Source organism: Myripristis murdjan, chromosome 8 (assembly GCF_902150065.1).
Source record: "Myripristis murdjan chromosome 8, fMyrMur1.1, whole genome shotgun sequence".
In the NCBI taxonomy this organism is placed as follows: domain Eukaryota; kingdom Metazoa; phylum Chordata; class Actinopteri; order Holocentriformes; family Holocentridae; genus Myripristis; species Myripristis murdjan.
In genome coordinates this window covers 30,863,530-30,883,998 of record NC_043987.1, presented here as the reverse complement: position 1 = coordinate 30,883,998, position 20,469 = coordinate 30,863,530, and the positions used below count along the sequence as shown (strand labels likewise).

Here is a 20,469-nt window from a genome sequence, read left to right as displayed (position 1 = left end):
CATGGTCTTTCCTTACTTTGTCTTCAACATGCACACACACACGCACGCACGCACGCACGCACGCACGCACGCACGCACGCACGCACGCACGCACGCACGCACGCACGCACGCACGCACACACACACACACACACACACACACACACACACCCTCTGCCAGCTCTGGCAGATTATATTAATGAAGTGGGTGTTGGTGTGTAATGATGTGGAATGGAGGATGGACAATGTGACTTTATAAAGGATTCCTACAGAGAGAGAGAGAGAGAGAGAGAGAGAGAGAGAGAGAGAGAGAGAGAGAGAGAGAGAGAGAGAGAGAGAGAGCTGCATCACAGAGGTATGTGGAAAGAACAGGAAGTTGCTTGTTCTTTGTTGGTTTTCAGAATAAAACGCTGTAAAAAGACATTTCATTCATGTTTATTTTTATTTTGTTTGTAATTATCATTTTCAGTTCATTTTAGTGTCACTTTAGTCTGAAGAGCGCGTTCTCTGGTCCCAGTTCAGTTGTTGTTGCTGTCAGTGTCAGTGGGAGTTGCTGTTTTATTCTAATCTGGCTGCTGTTTGTCAGATTAGCTCTTGACTCCGTGAAGGCAGAGACTCCCGGTCACGTCCTCGTCCCAGTCTCAGTAAACAGCAGCACCATCAGACGCTCAGAGAAACCTCAGAAAATGACGCGCCTTGAAATCATAAAACACAAAGCAGCTTTATGCAAAAACACAATTAAACATGGCAATAAGAACACAGATATTTACATTTACATTTACAGTTGATAATAACCATAATAATAATAATAATAATTATTATAATAATGATTATAATAATAGTCAGAGTAGTAGCAGTAACAGTAGTAGTAGTAGTGGTAGTAGTATTATTCAATTTACATGCCATACGTTTTTTTTATTTTTTTTTTTTATTGGCATTCTATTCTTTATAATCTGACATACTAGTTTTGATTTGTTTGTTGTTTTTTTTTTATTTATTTATTTATTTAATGTCTGCTATGGCATTTTACCCAATTTTTCAGTTTTTCTTTAATTATTTATTTTAGTTTTTCTTTTCTTTTTTTCTTTTTTTCTTCATTTTATCTGCCAGTCTTGATGTTTTTTGATACACTTTTTTTTTTGTTTTTTTTTGGGATGCTTCCTCAGTGTCCTGATTGATGTCCCAATTTTTTTTTTTTTTTTTGTAATGTCTAACCCTGCAGTGAGACAGCACTAAGAACCTGTGGATTAAGATTAAGATTAGGATTTTCAGACAAACAGCAGCACCCTGTGACCCCCAGCTTGGCTTTCCACTTCCTGTTGAAAAACGCCACAGTAAAGTTCGTCTTTGATGTGTACGGCTCTCTAAGCCCCACCCCCTGCGTCCTCCCCTCAGGCTACGGTTGGTCTGATCCGGAACCTGGCGCTGTGCCCGACCAATCAGGCGCCGCTGAGGGAAGCGGGCGCCATCCCACGATTGGTCAACCTGCTGCTGAAGGCTCACCAGGACACGCAGAGACACGCCTCCTCCGCTCAGCAGACATACCAGGTGTGGACAGTCTTAATCTTAATCTTTAATACAATCTGTATCCAAAGATTATTGTAATGTTACGGTGATATTATTATGTTGTTGGGGTGTTAATCCACCGAGGAGTCCTGTCGCCGTGTGCTCTGATTTTAAAGTCCCCATGAAACGACCTCACATGACCTCGACTTCCTGCAACACAGAGCAGCTTAAACAGTGACGTCATCATCCTGCTCCAGAGGCTGGAAATTAAAATTTTAGCCGATAAAACCTTCACAAACCTATAAACATGCTCGGTCGTCCACCTGTCCCTTCAAAATAAAAGTGCGTTTCTCTCCCAAACTGAGATCCCGGTGGTTTGCACTTGTGAATGGTCTGTCCCTGCACCGTGTCCCGCCCCTAAACTTCCTGTTTCAACAGGAAACACATCAGATAAAGAGAGTAAGAGTCTGTTTCATGGGGTCTTTAAGGAGGTGGAGAAGGTCTCAGGTCTCATGTGGAGGAGTTCGGTTGCTTGATCAGATGTCTGGGTGTCAATATCTGGTTCATCCAGCGACCCACGACGTGCACAAAGGAGGATGAAGTTTGTGAGAATGGACGGCAAACTGTCAATTTATCTTGCAGGGATGCACCCAAATCTGAATCCAAATAATGAATAATTACCCTTCTGAACATTTTTCTTAAAGTTCAGCTGTAAATAATACACGCAGTTTCTCCATAATCTAAGTTTCTTTGCGAAGGATAGGACACTGCGTTGGCTGTCTTTTTGACATCCAGCCCTTTATTTTGAAATAGCGTTAACCCAGAAGCTACATTTTATCTTGGAAAGCGGAAAAGCAGATGGAGGTAGAACAGCAGAACAGACAGCAACAGTCACGGTGCACAAAAAAATTGTATTTGTTTTGATTTGCAGAACACATAGTCGTTAGAGTGGCTTTCCTAAACCTGTATCGTTTTAATAAGCAGAAACTTCATTCATTTGATATTTAGATTTATTTGTGGTTACAATCCAAACTTCCAGTGTCAGCCATGCCCACTTTTTTTCTAGAATCCGAATCCGAATCTGAATTATTTCTCCCCAAAACAAACGCAAATACAAAAAGAAGTGCCTCCATACAGCTCTGTCAACAAAAAGACTGATGTCTGTTCATGTCTCTGTTAAATCTGCAACAAGAATTTGTCCCATTAACTCTCTCTCTCTCTCTCTCTCTCTCTCTCTCTCTCACTCTCTCTCCCTCTCAGGATGGGGTTCGTATGGAGGAGATCGTGGAGGGCTGCACAGGAGCGCTTCACATCCTGGCCAGAGATCCCATCAACAGAGGAGAGATCGCCAGCATGCAAACCATACCGCTGTTTGTACAGGTAAACACACACACACACACACACGCACACACACACACACAGCTTGATAGATTCTCCAAGTCTCTGGAACCAGAATCTCCCACAGCTGTTCAGCTGGTTGAGATGTGGTGAGTGTGAAGGTTGTAGCATCATGATGCATCATGATTTACATCATTATCATCATCATCATCATCATCATCATCATCAAACCCTTCAGTGATCCCTCAGAGTCTGGTGAAGGATGACTCATCACTTTGTTGATCAGTGACGCTGCACTCTCAGATGTACGGTTGTCGTTGTAATGAGGCTTTACGCCCCGCAGCCCTGCCATAACATCCCTCTATATGTGTTATAATATCCCTCTAATGCACTATAATGTCCATCTATATGTACTATATGTCCCTCTATATACAGTATAATAGCCCTATGTGTGCTATAATGTTTAGAATAGAATAGAATAGAATAGAATAGAATAGAATGGAATAGAATAGACCCCTGGGGGAAATTTGTCATGGACTCAAGTGCATGGTAGTTGCTGCCTTACAGACAATATATAAACATAAAATACAAATAAAATACAAATGTATCCCTCTCTATGTGCAGGATCTTCTGGAGGAATGTTGTTTCCTCCCCCAGGCTTTAATCTGTCACTCTTCCGTATATGAACATCATCTCTCAGACATGTTTGCCGTTTACTTTGCCGTCAGAACAGATTCAGCCGCTCGTTTGAGAGATGAGATCAGGTGGAAATCTCGGTGAGGTCCACTGATATTTAGATGTGCTGATGGAGGAGGACGTGGAGTGAGTTTGACTCTCTTCAGTCCTCGCTGCCTCCTCTGCCTCTCTCTCTTTGCTCAGTACCTTGTCCGTCAGCCAACAAAATCAAAAGAGCCTTCACTGATCTCATATAAGCAGATGCTGTCAGTGTTTTGTGTTTTTTTTCCCCCCTGGTCTGCTTAAAATTGTGCAGTGTGAAACCAAATAGAAAGTTTTTTTTATTTTGGGAGGGGGGGGTTAAAAAATCAGAGCCTCATTCTTCAGATAAAATCCTATTTTTAATTTCCTAGCAGTGGCCTTAACATATAGCCTCAAAACAATGCAGTGATCCATGAATTTTCCAAAATGATTAAAATATTCAGCTATGTATATCAACCTGTTTGAGTTATACTTTGAGTTTGCTACCATCCAAGGTTTTGTTTTCTGGACGTTCAAAACCAGTTTTGGACGGCACAGAGCAGCCAGTTCAGTGTTAAAGAACCTCAGCAGGGGGCTGACAGGCTTCAGTACGGTTAGCACTGCAGCGTAAATGACTGTGACATCGGGGTAAAGATAAAGGTAAGCACTGGACATGTTTTGGGCGTCGTTAATTTACATAAGTGGTAAATAAAAGTGGCCTCAGCACGGAGCCCTGGGGCACTCCTTTGAAGTGAAACTCAAAGTTTGTGCTCAGATAGGAAACAGTCTCCGATTCTCCACGGCTTCAAATGAGAGTCAGGCTCCCTTTTATATTATGTTATGATAAAAGTTATCAAGAGCTTTGGAAAATCTACACATAGAGACCACAGTGCTGATTATTTTTCAGAACAACAGCAGTGTGTTTTATTTCAGTCATTGCTGCAATTCTGTGGTGTTTCTCCATGCCCGATTAGCTGGGTACTAAAACACCATTTGGGTTAATTGCTGTAAAGCAGGTATTATTTTGTTTCAGGAGTTGGTCTGCACTTTGAGTCAGTGGGATCTCCTCCATTTAACAAAGGAAGGTCTTAAACGGTTTTCTAAATTCTTGGGATTTCATTCGGTTCAAGGTTCAGATTGGAAGGATGGGTATGCAGATGAGCCAGGTTTGTGCGCCGTGAAGAGTCTTCCTCTGGGGTTCACCGACACGGGACCGCACCGGGGAGGCAGAGGAAACAGAATTAAACAGCGCCCGAGGCTACAAAATGCTCATTAAAACAATTCAATATTTCAGTCTTATTATAAACAGCAGCGGGATTCTCGAACACACGTGAAGGTAATTCAGTTCTCCAACTTCCCCAGCTCCTTGCCTCTGCTCAGGTTGCATGGGGAAGCTGACACCTGCAAATTAAATCAGTCCTTGAGTCTCACATGGAAAATGCAGCATACACTTTAAAGATTTACCAAAAAAAAATAAAATAAAGTAAGCAAAATATTGATCATGAAACAGTTTCCAAGCATCAGGAGTTAATTATCGTTCTTATCAATTCAAATTAGCTCAGAAACTCAAAGAACAAGAGCTCGAGGGGCTTTTTCAGGCACAAATGAGACAAACAGTGTCTGTCCTTTTTTTTAATTTAATTTAATTTTTTTATTTTTTTTTTTTTACCAGCCACCAAAAAATGCTAAAGCGGATGTACCACAGAGGAAAGCTGCTCTCTAACACTTTTGAAAGAACATTTTTAAACCTCTTTTGCGACATGTTTGACCCGGTCAGCCGTGCCTTTCAGTTTGACCCAGTGCATCACACCAGCTCACATTAAAAGAGATTTTATATCTCATGAGACTAAAAGGTTAAATAAACTCGACTGCTAAGTGTGTGTGTGCATTTTGGCTGCATCGAGATCCGTTCTGTGCAAACACAAGATGGAAACATACAAACTCAGAAATGATGTTTTCCTCAAATCAAAGTTATTGATTTGATTCCTGTGAACTCACTCACTGAATTGAGAAGTTGCAGTCATGCAAAATGTAGAGGCCCTGGTGGTAATTTGCAGCATGCTTAATAAATTGAACCCTGTGTGTGTGTGTGTGTGTGTGTGTGTGTGTGTGTGTGTGTGTCCAGCTGCTGTACTCGTACGTGGAGAACGTGAAGCGGGTGTCGGCCGGCGTCCTGTGTGAGCTGGCGTTAGACAAACAGTCTGCAGAGCTCATCGATGCAGAGGGAGCCTCAGCGCCGCTCATGGAGCTGCTGCACTCCAACAACGAGGGGATCGGTGTGTTTCTGCCTCTCTCTCTCTCTCTCTCACACACACACACACACACACACACACATATATACACAGAGGAAAAGCAAATCCCCATCTTGTCACTCTAACATTCCCAAACACGCCCTTTTCCCTATTTTTACAAGTACCCCAAAAGTCAACAAAGACCAAACTCCATGATTTCTTCTTCTTCTTCTTCTTCTTCTTCTTCTTCTTCTTCTTCTTCTTCTTCTTCTTCTTCTTCTTCTGCTCCTCCTCCTTCTTTGTCTTCTCATATTTCATTTTTTATTGAAGCTGCCAACGTTTTACATGTCAGCACTTCTTTTGATCCTCTCCTCACAATCGTCATTTTTCACACCAGTTTTTCAGAATGTGGCCCCGCAGGCTCGCAGTATTCTGGTGATGAGCTCACGTATTTCCCGTAACTGTCTAGTTTTTACATAATGCATTATATTTTTGTAGTGCTTCCACCTAATCTGCATTGCATACATATTAATATGTGTGAATGCAATCTTTTATTTATGTAAGCTTATATGTATAATGTCAAATGTTCATTGCATATTCATCCCTGCCCTCGTGACCTTAAAGAAATACTCCACTCAAAAACTAAACTGCACCCAGAAACTGTATTTTTTGGTTAAAAAAACAAAAAAACATCAGCCTTTATTGGCTTTATAGGCCTCATGATACTTGGATGATAATTTGATATATATTGTGATTCTGCAGCTGTTGTGATTCAAGATTATGATTCATTGTGATTTCTGGACCATGAGAAAAATACATTTCTAGAGACTGATTATCATGAATCATACTTCCAAAAACAATGCACATTAAGTGGTTTAGTATTAAAGCACTTTTATATTGTGGTATGCAATACTTCTGTTACAGTTACAGCTGTGTTACAGTACTTAATTGTAAATGAAGAGTATTTGGTTGGCAGATAATAAAAATAACAACAATAAATAACTCAGTAGAATAAAGACAGAAAAAAAAAACAGTAACGACAGAGGACAGATGGTGGTCATATTGGAAATAGAAAAATAAAAAAAGTAAAACTGTGCAAAGTGCTGAAGTGGAGTGAAATTCACGACAGTGTAATAGTGCCACTTTAGGGAGGAATCAGAATGACAGAGGAGGGGTGCTATTACGAGAAAAAAATCTCAGCATATCCAAGATTTAAAAACAGTGAAAATGATTTTTTTCTAATTTTTCTTGATTCAGTTGGTGATTGAAAGATCAGCACGGCAGCCCGTCTGTGAACTCTTCATCAAAATCTGCTTGACTCATGCACTTTGAAACTAAGGGATTACAAATATTCTTGATAAGTTAAAAACATCCATAATCCATGACAAAACAAAACAAAAAGAATGGAGTTTAGTTGGATGAGAGCATTATTTTTAAGAGATATGGCCGTTGCATAACACTGAAATACTGAATCATAATACATATCAAATCATATTGAAGTGTTGTAGCTGGTATCATACCGGGCGGTCCATGTCGATTCCCAGTGTTACTATACGGTAATTAGTTGTACGCGTCCTCGCTTTAATTTATTCATTATTATGTAACTCATAATTTTGCTGGGGCATTATGATGGCATGCTAGGGCCACTGCAGGGCGGGAACAAAAATACAGAGCTGTACAGGAGGGAATTTTCAATATTAAAGTTGTAAATTTCAACAGGATTTCCTCGTTCCTGAATCCCATGTCAGAGTCAAATCTGCTGAGGTGATCAGCTGCAGGCCTGAGACATGGCCAGCAGGGGGCAGCACATGTACCCCCTGTATTAGTGTAAGAATATAAGTATAAGAAAACATATTTTTCCGAGTTTTTTCTTGTAAATTTGCAACTTAAATCTCAGAGTTTTTTCTCAGGATATCTTCCCCTAGCTCCCTAATTTCTTTCCCCCCCTGCAGTGGCCCTGGCACGCCGTCGTAGAAATCACCCTGCTGTGGTGAACAAATAAGTTCCTGGCCTGTGTGTCTGCAGTTTGTTTTTAATCACTGCCATGTCGCCGTCTCCCTCCAGCCACCTACGCCGCGGCGGTGCTGTTCCGAATTTCGGAGGATAAGAGTTCAGACTACAGGAAGAGAGTCTCGGTGGAGCTCACACACTCTCTGTTCAAGCACGACCCGGCTGCCTGGAGATGGTAAGAGCGAGTGAATGAGTTTGTGTGTGTGTGTGTGTGTGTGTGTGTGTGCTGGTTAACGCTCGCTCCCTCCTCACCAGCGGCTTGAATGCAAACACGCTGATGAATGAAGCGGGAGGCGCCTGGCTCCAGCTCAGAGAAGCAAACTGGGACTTTGCTGTTTTTTGAATCCCGGGCCTCTTATTCTGAAGTGTCTCCATGTTTTGTTTTGTTTTTGTTTGTTGTTTTTATCTTGTCGTTGTGAGCGGTGTGAACAGCTCCAGCAACACACCCAAACACAGACGAAAGCAGCTGTCTCACCTTGTCACCACCTCACCATCTAATTAATCTCCATGTAACAAGTGATCCAGTGTCGTGTTCGCTGCTCAAATCTTGTTTCAGGTCAAAAATCTGCCAGTGGGATGAGATAATCCCACTTGTTCCCGAGGCTAATCGACTTGTTTCCAGACTTTTCTTGAATCGAGTGTCGTTTTCTTGATCCCAGTCGGCTGATCTGCCTCATTCTGCCTCGTTTTAACAGATTTATACTTAATCCCAGATGGACTTCCAGAAACAAGTGAAACTGCATTGGAAATAAGCGGGATTATCTCATGGCATGGGTAGATTTTCTTTTTCCTTGTTTGCTGAAAAACAAGATTTGATCACTGAATATGAGACTAAATGACTTGTTAAGATGGAAATTTTATGCAGTGTAGGCCGTCCCATGGAAACAGGGCAGTTGAATTTACATGTGCAATAAAAAACACAGATGCCAGATGTAACTGTCAATATGTGGATAAAGACTTGCCAGTTGTAGGTTATGTAATTCAGTCCACAATGTATATAAACGCAGGGCTGCAACAGATGGTTATTGTTATTGTTGATTAATCTTGCGGTTAGTTTTTACATTCACAGATCAATCATTAAATCATTCCTTAGTCTGACCAGTGGCTCACAAAACCCAAAGTATTAATTTTATCATTTTATAAAGGCATCTCGGTGAATCTGGACTGAGACGATGTTTGGACTTTTTACTTCATAAATTACTAAAACAAATTGAAATTTGTGGTGCTGATTGACTGGATCTTCCTCCGTCTTTTCCCAAATCTACTTTCCTCCAACTCCACCCCCATCCGCCGTCTTTCATCTGGACAAATAAAAGTATTAATTTTTAGCAACAAAGAGGAAAGAGAGCAAATCTTAGCAAATCTGAGCGAGCTTAATGAAGCCTGAATCAGACAACATGCGGGAGTCGATAAATGACTAAAACAATCACTCAATTATGATTTTCCGGCGATTGATTATTTGACTAATCGTTTCAGCGCTAGAAAAATAAGCTACAAACACGATTACAGCGTTTTCTCTTGTTGCATTTATTATTCACATTATGTAATGTGGCAGAACATCTCCCACATTTTTATCTTTTTTTCCAAGCCGTACTTGACATCGTGACGAAACTTCAGCCCGGGTGTCTCTTTCGCTTTCATAACCTCATCCCTGAAGCTCGGTGTATTTTATTTATTTATTTTTTTTAAGAGAGGGAGTTGAACCAGCCAATGCGCATCCTCTAACATGTCTGAGATCTGTGTTTGAAGACTCAGCCAGGTCCCCTTTGCCCTCAGCGCTCTCCTCCAAGAGCTTTGCACTCGCTCCTCTGGGGTTTGTCGCTCAAAACTCTGCCTCAGGCTTGAACGAACAACCTCAAACCCGATCGTGTAGCCGTCCAACGCTTTAGGCAGCTGGGTCAGATTCCTTCAGAGTGCCTCTTTCCTCGTAATCGTTGGCCTCGGCAAAACGCCCTGAGTTGCCGGGGCTTGAACCCGCAACCTCAAAGTTCCTGTGCGGCTGTACGACAGACCGAGGCACTGAGTGGAAAATAGGTCTGCGCCGTGAACCCAAAACCTCAAAATGTTAAAGTAGCTCTGCGGCTCTTTGCACCACTGGGTCGTCCTACTTAAGTGGGAGGTTTTTTTTAATCTTCTTCTCAGAGCTTTTCAGTCTTTACATGAGATGTTGGCTTTCAAACGCTCCCGGCAGTCCGAGAGTAAAAGGACTGCTTTAACCTTTGAACCCAGAGTGTCAAAATGCACAGATAGCCATCCAGCACTTTGAGCCGCTGGGTCGTTCTGCCTCTGAGGTTGTTTTCTGAGAGCTTTTTAGTCTTTCCTCTAGACGCCGGTGTCTCTGAGGCAGAACCTCCGCGGCTCTGAACTCGTCCTCTGAAAGTCTCTGGATATTGGCCCTCAGAAAAAGAGAATAAGTTAAGTTTAGAGCAGGGGTTGTGAACTCGAGTCTCAGACGGTTTGCTTTATTCCTCCGAGCGACTGATTGAAACCGCAGCTTGGCTTGTGTGACATCATCTCGGTTTTCTCTTAGCTCTGCAACTCAAACCAAACATTTCCCCCAGGAGACTTAAACTCAGCGCTCCATCCGCAGACCTCTGACGGGCTCCTGATCCTATTAAGGCGGTAGCATAGCCTCTTGTCTGAGAGATTTTCAGTGTTTAATCTGGACTCTCTCTGACAACTTAACTGGAGCGCCGCCGCGATAACAAGACACACACCGACTCAGGTGGTCCGGTCTGTTTGAAGTCAGGTCTCGCGTGCACTCGAGTCTGAATGCTGCTCGTTTCATTCTTAAGACACGACTTGCGCCCAGTTAATGAGCTAACACTGAGAGGCTGTTCCCACCTGGCATTAACATCCGTCCTGAGAAAACAGCAGCAGCGTGTCCTCAATGCGTCCTGAGTGATTGGATCTCAGGACGTATTCGGAGGTGGCCTGGGACGGTTGTGTCCGAATCGCATTAGAGGTGTAAAAAGACATGTGGAGGACCGCCCACTCACCTGATGTCCTCTGTCTTCTCCAGCCCGACACCCCCAACACCGACCGGACCATCACTTTTCCAACAGAGAAAATCTCTTCCCTAACTCTGGCCAGCAGCATCAAATGCAAACTGAAGCACAGGTTGGCTAAAAAAACATGAGGCAAGACATTTTGGGGGCGTCTCTAAGACATGTATTGACAACATGCAGGTTTTTTTCCTCCATACAAAATTCGGAGGTGGAGGCAGTTGTTGAATTTTGTGTCGTGGCATCATTAAACACATTCTCTCTAACCCTAGATGCGATAGAGTTGCTTTAGGAAAACTACAGAAATACTACAGGCGACAGTGTGAATGTGTGCGTTGCAGTTACTTCAGGAATACCACAGAAATATTACAGGTTGATTTCCCGACCCTCTCAGAGCCGCTGGAATAATTCAATAATCTGAGCCCGAAGGTGATCGGGTCGAGCTATGACAGATGTGAAATACGTCCTCAGTGACTGACAGCTGCATTAAAATGAGGCTGTAGTGAGCGAGGACGTCTCCTTTTGTTAAAGACCTGCTGCCTGTTAAATGGTGTTTTATTTTTTTATTTTTTTGCGTGGAAGGAGGACGAGCAAAGTGGGAGTCTCATTTCTCTCTCTCTCTCTCTCTCTCTCTCTCTCTCTCTCTCTCTCTTTGAGATGAAACATGTTTATTTGCATATAGAGCGGGAAAGTGAGATCCGAACACAGGTGGGCAGGTGAGACACATGTGGAGACGTGTGTCAGTGCCAGGTGTGTGTGGACGGACTGACAGCTGTCCACTTGTGTTCGGATCTGTCAGGAAGGTTGTCAGCACCAGGTGGGAACAGCTTCATGCTGCTTGTGGGCTTTTTCTGCGACAGGTTGTTTTTTTTTTTTTTTTTTCCTGCTGACTGTTAAAGGAGAAGCAGGCGTAAAAAAAGAATCAACACTGAAGAACAACTGTTTTAACAATCTAAGCACACGGTCTGCAGACGTGGTGCAGGTGTCTGAACTCTGGACTAAAGTCTGAGCTGCTCCAGGCTCCAGGCTCTAAAGGCTTGTCCTGAGTCTCTTCATGAATCAGAGGCCGTCTGCCGTCCCCTTTAACAGCCAGGTGTGTCCCACCTTGGTGGGCTGCTGTTCTAATGGAGGATTCTCCAGGTAAGAAGGAAGGAGACAGATCAGATCATCTACGGCGACAGCAGGACTCCATCTGAGCTCCCTGAGGTGAAGCAGCGTCCCTGTGTGTGGGGCAAGGAGAGCGGATGCTCGCCGGCGCCCTCTGTGGAGGCCACCATCACTGTCTGATAATGAGCTTCAGACAGCAGAGAGACCTGCAGCACTGACCTCAGAGCTGCTGTTTGCTGCTCGGTCGCAGCTCATTTTATGAGCAACACGCCCGACACAGGAGCGTTTGCTATTTCAACAAGGTGTTCGCTGGACGGGGAGGTGACCACTGAGCCGGTTAGAAACTAGAAAAGACACTTGAGTCACGCCCGGCGCTGCTTTCTCCGGGTGTAAGAGATGGTCCTCTGTGCTTATACTGGGCATAAACTGGGCATCATGGATGTACTTCCTCTGACAGCTCGCACAGACACTATGAACTCTGGAAAATGCATTCATTTGGAAAGATACTGCCTTGTTTTCCTGTGTTATGTTGCATAAAATAGATTTAGATTGCCTGGTTTGCTGAGATGTAAAATATAAAATGTAGCTCTCCTGGTTTGACTCTCATGTTGCTGGATGCCTGATAAAATAGAAATACCCAAAAAATAACCCTCAAAAACAAAATTGTGGAGAGAAACATGCATTTTGTAACACCTTATTTTGATATTTGGACTGCCCATTGTTAACATTCAACTCATTATCAAGTTTAAATCAGTTTACTTGTGCAGTAATGGATTTACAAGGACATTCCATAGTAAATAAATAAATAAATAAAAGAGAGGAAAGAAATTTAACTGGCTTATTCAAGGTTTCTCCTTTTTTGAGCAAGTTAAAAGAAAATACATGCAAACGCACAACACCACACATGAGCACTGTCGACTGAATGCCCAGAAGAAACGAGAGAGCTTGAAAAATAAGAAGAAAATCAAAAGAGAGAGAAAAAAATCCAGTATTTAAATATTTAATACATAGCAGAGCCAAAAGCAGTTTTACATGAGCGTACCTGAAGTCTGGAGAGACGTCTGGAAGTACGGCAGCGAGTTAAATAGTCTTTTTATAGTCTTTTTTATAAGTGAATATCTGATGATATCGTAAAATTAACTAATTAATTAATTAAAGCATCTGGAAACATTTTGGCTCATAATTCACATATTTAAACTTAAATATGCCCTCTCCGGGTTGGTGGAGAAGTCCTGCCTCAAGTGGAGGAGTTCAAGTATCTCGGGGTCTTGTTCACGAGTGAGGGAAGGATGGAGCGTGAGATTGACAGGTGGATCGGTGCAGCCTCCACAGTGATGCGGTCGGTGTACCGGGCCGTCGTGGTGAAGAAGGAGCTGAGCCGAAAGGCGAAACTCTCGATTTACCAGTCAATCTACGTTCCTACCCTCACCTATGGTCATGAGCTTTGGGTAATGACCGAAAGGACAAGATCGCGGATACAAGCGGCTGAAATGAGTTTCCTTCGTAGGGTGGCCGGACGCTCAATTAGAGATAGGGTGAGGGGCTCGGTCACTCGGGAGGAGCTCGGAGTAGAGCCGCTGCTCCTCCGCATCGAGAGGAACCAGTTGAGGTGGCTCGGGCATCTGTTTTGGATGCCCCCTGGACGCCTCCCTGGGGAGGTGTTCCGGGCATGCCCCACCGGGAGGAGGCCCCAGGGAAGACCCAGGACAAGCTGGAGGGACTATGTCTCTCAGCTGGCCTGGGAACACCTTGGAGTTCCTCCTGAGGAGCTGGTGGAAGTGTCTGGGGAGAGGGAAGTCTGGGCATCTCTGCTTAGACTGCTGCCCCCGCGACCCGGCCCCGGATAAGCGGCAGAAGATGGATGGATGGATGGAAACTTAAATAAACATGATTAATGTTTAACTAGTAAACACTCAGAATAAACAGAAAGTCAGTTTACATGTTTGTTTATGTTTAAGATTCAAGTTCAAGAAATAAAAATCTTGAATCTTGAATCTTAAACATAAACAAACATGTAAACTGACTTTCTGTTTATTCTGATTATTTACGAGATAAACATGTGTGCTGACCTCAGGCTGAATATTAGCAGAAGACAGTCAGAGTGAAGTCAGGCCACATGTTTCAGCTCTCAGGTGTCGCTGCACCTGGTCCCTCGGCTCGGTTCCCCTCTGGCTCGCTGAGCGTTGCGGCTTTTCACAGAGGCGATGCTGCCACCTAGTGGCCGCGCTGCAGACTCTCCACACAGGCACCAGCAGGAGCAGGTGTGAGTGTGTCTGCTGTCATATTCCACTACCTCACTGCAGAACCATGATTTTTTTGTTTGTTTGTTTGTTTGTTTGTTTTAACTTGGCTGATATTTCATGTATCTTGTGCAAATTTTACCTTTTTGATGTGAAACCTGAAGCAAAGGAAGGAAGGAACAAGAACATTTTCCAGTTAACAGATCATGTGTCATCGTGTAAATGGCATGGTTTTCCTGGAATTCCTAAAGAAATGGTGTTCCTTATGGTATAGGGAATAAATGCCGTGTTAAGGTGAAGCAGGATGAAGCTGGAAAGTCTAAGAGAAACAGGAGCGTCGTAAATCAAAGTTGTTTTGTAGAAAAGAGAAAAAAAAAGTTTAATTTAAGTTTGTACTGTGAGGTAGAAACTCCAGCCTTTTAAGAGACAGCAGGACCTGTTCATCAAGCAGACTGTCCTGTTCTCTCTCTCTCTCTCTCTCTCACACACACACACACACACACACACACACACACACACACACACACACAGTCGCGCCCATCTGTCCTGTTGTTTTTCTCCAGTCTACTACAAGTATCCCTGCAGACTATAAGACAAGTGTATGTGTGTGAGAGAGGGCAGATATGAATGCTAATGTCTCGCTCAGACACACACACACACACACACACACACACACACACACACACACACACAAAGATATGTGCACACACTTAAGCAGAAAATGAAATGACATTTTCCTTTTAACGGGACAGGAAATGACAGTTTGAATTAAACAGCTGATTTACTCAACTGCAGATATTTTATTTTTAATTTCTCATTGATTATTCTGTAATTGATCACGTCTCTCTCTCTCTCTCTCTCTCTCTCTCTCTCTCTCTCTCTCTCTCTCTCTCTCTCTCTCTCTCTCTCTCTTCAGGCTCACACTGCCGTTCCTTTGGAGCCGAGTTACCTTGCTGATGGTGAGTTTTGTTTCTACTGATTTAATGAGAAAATCCCGTTACTGCTGCTGATGTTATTGATACTACTGCTGTTACCACTACGTATACTATTACTAATGCCACTGGGACTACTACTACTACTAGTACTACTACAACTTATACTACTGCCACTACTACTACTACGACCAAATTACCACTGGTGGAGAGAGTACGACAAACTGAAGTATTGTTCCTCTGCTGGTATCTGACTGCAGTAGAAATAGAAGTACTGTTCCTCTGCTGGTACCTGACTGCAGTAGAAGTAGAAGTACTGTTCCTCTGCTGGTATGTGACTGCAGTACAAGTAGAAGTACTGTTCCTCTGCTGGTATGTGACTGCAGTAGAAGTAGAAGTACTGTTCCTCTGCTGGTATGTGACTGCAGTACAAGTAGAAGTACTGTTCCTCTGCTGGTATGTGACTGCAGTACAAGTAGAAGTACTGTTCCTCTGCTGGTATGTGACTGCAGTAGAAGTAGAAGTACTGTTCCTCTGCTGGTATGTGACTGCAGTAGAAGTAGAAGTACTGTTCCTCTGCTGGTATGTGACTGCAGTAGAAGTAGAAGTACTGTTCCTCTGCTGGTATGTGACTGCAGTAGAAGTAGAAGTACTGTTCCTCTGCTGGTATCTGACTGCAGTAGAAGTAGAAGTACTGTTCCTCTGCTGGTATGTGACTGCAGTAGAAGTAGAAGTACTGTTCCTCTGCTGGTATGTGACTGCAGTAGAAGTAGAAGTACTGTCCCTCTGCTGGTATCTGACTGCAGTACAAGTAGAAGTACTGTTCCTCTGCTGGTATGTGACTGCAGTAGAAGTAGAAGTACTGTTCCTCTGCTGGTATCTGACTGCAGTAGAAGTAGAAGTACTGTTCCTCTGCTGGTATGTGACTGCAGTAGAAGTAGAAGTTGTGCAGTAAAAATCTCCTGCAGTAAAAGTCCAAAGTGTCTCATGTCAAATGTCCTGGCAGTAAAAGTGACTGAGCTCCTTTTTCCAAACAGTAACTGTGTTAGCTGGGATCTTTTCCACGCAGTTAGAAAAGGAGGAGAGAACACACTGCACACTACATGCTTTTAAAGGGGCATTACACTCAACTGAAGTGAGGACCTTGTAGACTGAACATGTGGAGTCTAAACGGTCCTCGCTGCAGTTTGTCACGGTGCAGCTTTATTGTGAAATTTGGAAAAAGACCAAAACGTACAACCAACAAAGTAGAAGCAGGTTCGTCCTCTCATCTCTGCTGACTGAGCTTTTATTGTGAAAGGCTCCACAGTCCTTCACTGATCATCTGTTCTCTGTGATGGATCTGATTTAAAATGCAGTGAAGGACAAAACTCAAGCAGAAATGGACTGAAGTAAAAGCAAAAATACTGACTTTAAAATAAAATATACAAAAAATCTACTTAATCACAGTAACACAAATGTAATAAGTGACTTCCACCTCTGCTAATTACTAATTTATTACTAATATACAAATTTACTAATTTCCTGCACTGCAGCATAACACAACCACTTCTACTTTACTGTTCCATGTTACTTAAAACGCCAGCATTTCCTCCAAAATCACTGTCGCCCAACCGGCCACGCCTTGTTTCCCGCGGCCCGTCCGTCAAAAACCGGCTCCCAGGTGACCCGCCGTGCCCGCTGCGCACCCTCCGGCCCTCGGGTCGCAGGCACGCCACCATCAGCCGTGAGAAATTAAAATGCTGCAGGCGTTTGCAGAGCCAGACAGACTATAAATAATCTGTTGCTCCGTCTTTAAAGATTTAAGTCGCCGTGCCTCCACTGTAGGTACGGCTGTGTTTCTTTAGTGGTTTTCATTCCTGATTTTTTTTTTTTTTTTTTAATGTTGAGCACTGAACTATGGAAACAAATTTCTCCATTATTGACAGTAAAATATTAAATCTATTAACTACTAATATTATTGCTGGTCTCTTAAAGGCCGACGTAGTGCTGCGCTCAGTTTTAAAGGCACATGAGCTTTTCTTTGTTGTTCCTCGAGGTCTCGGTGTCCTAACGTGATTTTAAACCATTTTATTAATTCTTCAGTGATCAAAAATGCTGCACCAAATGATATCAACGCCACAAAAACTGCTGCAACAGCTTATGAAACATCCATTTCCATCACAGTGTTGGAGCCGCCTCACAAAAACGACAAAAAGATGTATGAGTAGAAAAGGCTGAGCTGCATCTCAAATTAATCTTGAGGCTCACAGCTCTCAGATGATGTTTACTGGTGTCTGTGCGGCGGCATCTGATGACCTTTTATTTCCCTCTGAACGTCTGAAGCTCCCGCCCCGAAACATGGATCTGAGAAATGGGCGGAGTGTTTCTCATTATGACTTTCACAATAACTACAATATCTGCTGCTGGGGCCGTTAATTGATTGTTTCATTGATTCGTCTGGAGCAAATTACAACCCGCCTGCCTGCCACATTATTTCACTGAGAACCTCAGACCTGTGCTGCATATTGCAACAAATTTCAGGAATTACGAGTGAGATAATTAACTCGCCGGTTGTCACTTTCTCAGCATCCGCATGAGACTCGGCTTCAAACGCGAACCTCCCCTCGTCGTATCTTTCAAAACTTTCACGGAAAAGCTGCAGAAAGCCTCAGACAAGCGGCGCGGGCTCATTAGACAGACGCCTCGGGGGGAAACCCGGCTGTCACGGCAGCAGCGACACACACACACACACACACACACACACACACACACACACTCGAGACACAACAAACAGCGCGAGACGATGTCATAATACAGCAACGGAAAGTGAAATAAAGGTGCAATACAGTCATCCGACCTATACGCATGCTGAGAGAATGTGTTTATATGCCGGTCACGTGCCGCTATAATGTCAGTAACACACACACACACACACACACACATGATTTTACCCTGTCATGTAGGTAAACCTCCTGCTGCTGATGTAATAGATTTTGGCTCACAGTTGCTGCACCATAATGGGAGTGCATGTGTGTGTGTGTGTGTGTGTGTGTGTGTTTGTGTGTGTGTTTGTGTGTGTGTGTGTGTGTGTGTGTGTGAAATACCCCGTGGAGTGGAAAAAAGCTGAGAAAGACGGGGTGGTGGGAGTCAAGAAATAAAAGGACAGGAAGATATAAAAAAATAATAATAATAATAACAGGAGAGACGGAGGGATGAGAGAAATCAGAGTGAGGAGGGCGGGCCGGGCTGACAAAGTATGAAGGCAGAAGTTTTCCAGCGACACGACGGGTTTGCCTTGAGGCATTGAAGTGTATGAGTCCCAAAAAAACAAAAAAACAAAAACAAAAAACAAACAAACAAACAAAAAAAAAACAGCAAACTTTTCTTGAATTCCTAGCAGAGCTCCGGAGGTTTCCAAAGATGCCAAACATGAGCGGCTGAGTTCCAGGGAAACGTGTCTGAAATGATGCACCAGACATGCAGATCTTTTCTATGTGATGTGATTCTGCAGCCGTAAAACAACAGCATCTCGGCTTTTTTTTTTTTTTTTTTTAAATAATCAAAGCTTTTATTTGCAAACTGTGGCAACTACATAGCTCATTATAATGAAAAAAGGTATAAGGTATAAGGTCAGACAATTACATAACACGTATGGTCCCTGGTTAAAAGAGGGTTAGGGTTAGGGTGAGAGTACAAAATATAATCTTGACAGGCATACATTACATAAGACATGGCATACAAAGAGACTTAGACATGTACAGAGATTTGGACTTGGGCCCTAGTTAGATGTCAGATATTCTGTAAAATAATCCCAGCTTCCCAGGACCACAGGCCCTTTGCGGCGTATTCTGGCCAGCATAACTTCATATGACACAGTTTCACTCATCAGGACTTTCCATTCTTGGAGTGATGGGCCTGCTGGGCGATTTCCAGTGTCTCTGGCAGCTGAGGCTGTGCCCACAATCAGCACTGAGTGTGCATCTTTTGTCAGTTTAGGTATTACTGTTCTGTCGTGGGGAGGCAGGCAGACTAATTTTTGCCCATTTCTCTCGGTGTGTCAGTATTTTATACCAGAAGGGTCTGACCATAGCACATATAAGGTGCAAAAAGGTGCCTGTTTCCTTTTTACATTTCCAGCACAGATTACTGTCTCTTAGCCCTATCCTAAAAAGCCCAGTAAAAGCGATGTAGAATTTTATATTGGATAAATTTGCCTCTAATTTCCTTGATATATTTACCATTATCAGCCAGGATCTGTTCCCAGGTGTCCTTATCAATTTCAAGATCTCTCTGCCAAATTATTCTCAGATTTTCACATGCACTACTGGTTACTGGTCTTATAATACAGTTTCTGATCTGCAAGTACTTCCACAAGTCGCCTTTCTCTCGCAGGTTATATTCTTCTCGGCTTTGAATGTTTCCCTCAGTGTCGGTGTGATGGAGCTTCAGCAGAGACGCGACACGGAGGAGACAAAAGCCGACATGATGTCTTTCTGTAACGGGCTCAGTTTTGAGATGTGTGAATGAAAATGGGTTCTCTCCCCTTTGCAGACACGCCCACCTTCTGCTAATCCCATGCAGTTTGGGCCACAAACCCTGCAGTCCACATGTGTTCTTGTGGCCTGTTGTAAAATGGTGTGTTTGTGTGCAGACTGTTGCAGACTGGGGCCTAAACAGCCTCAGACGCACAGAAAAGCTCAGAAAAAGACTCTCAGACCCAAAAAGTGGTATCGCCTTTGACCCTTTACTGAAGAACATCACCTGACTGTCAAACTGAAATACAAATAATACAGAATATCCATAAATACAGGCTCTTAAATGCAGTTACAGAAAAACAGAATCATCACAGAAACTGAGGTTAAGTACAGATAGCATTAATCAATATGCATAAACAAATATGGTGGAAAAAGTGCAGCAAAACACTTCAAAATAGATGAAACGACATAAATCAGGATCCTATCCGAGCGACATGGATCACAAGTGAACAGCAGAGCTAACCAATCTACCTCTTATTCACAAATGACTATTTCAAAATACAACATTAAAAAAAAGACTGCGATCTACAACCTTATTTATGATCATATTTATTATTTAACATGTAACACAAAGCATGAAAAAACAACATGGCCTTCGATGGCTTCAGAAACAGAACAAAGTCCCTCCACAGCAAACAGAACATGTGAAATAAAGTAATTGATAAATAAAGTAAAAAATTAACTTAACTAAGGCTAAAGCCGCATTTACCCTTTGCGTCCATAGGTGGCAGTATTACACAGGAAAGGCATCCGATTGATTGAGGCCATGACACTTGGAGCTGCATCAATTGACTTTGACTGGAAAGCTGAGACTCTTGTGGATTCAATGAGCCACTTTTGATTCCTGTGTGATGATGTTGGCCCCCGTAGCAGCCATTTCACTGCAGGCAGAGACTTTTGTCAAACTG

General features: G+C 43.0%; 1 protein-coding gene across 1 annotated transcript in view; it reads left to right on the top strand.

Moving 5' to 3' along the window:
* The window catches only part of LOC115363212 (junction plakoglobin-like), a 63,072-nt gene that overhangs the window by 34,645 nt on the left and 7,958 nt on the right, over positions 1-20,469 (top strand). The window contains exons 10-14 of the mRNA XM_030057321.1: positions 1,375-1,527; positions 2,746-2,865; positions 5,645-5,795; positions 7,815-7,935; positions 15,029-15,071. Coding sequence (XP_029913181.1) covers positions 1,375-1,527; positions 2,746-2,865; positions 5,645-5,795; positions 7,815-7,935; positions 15,029-15,071 — 588 coding nt within the window. The remainder of the gene's footprint in view (positions 1-1,374; positions 1,528-2,745; positions 2,866-5,644; positions 5,796-7,814; positions 7,936-15,028; positions 15,072-20,469) is intronic.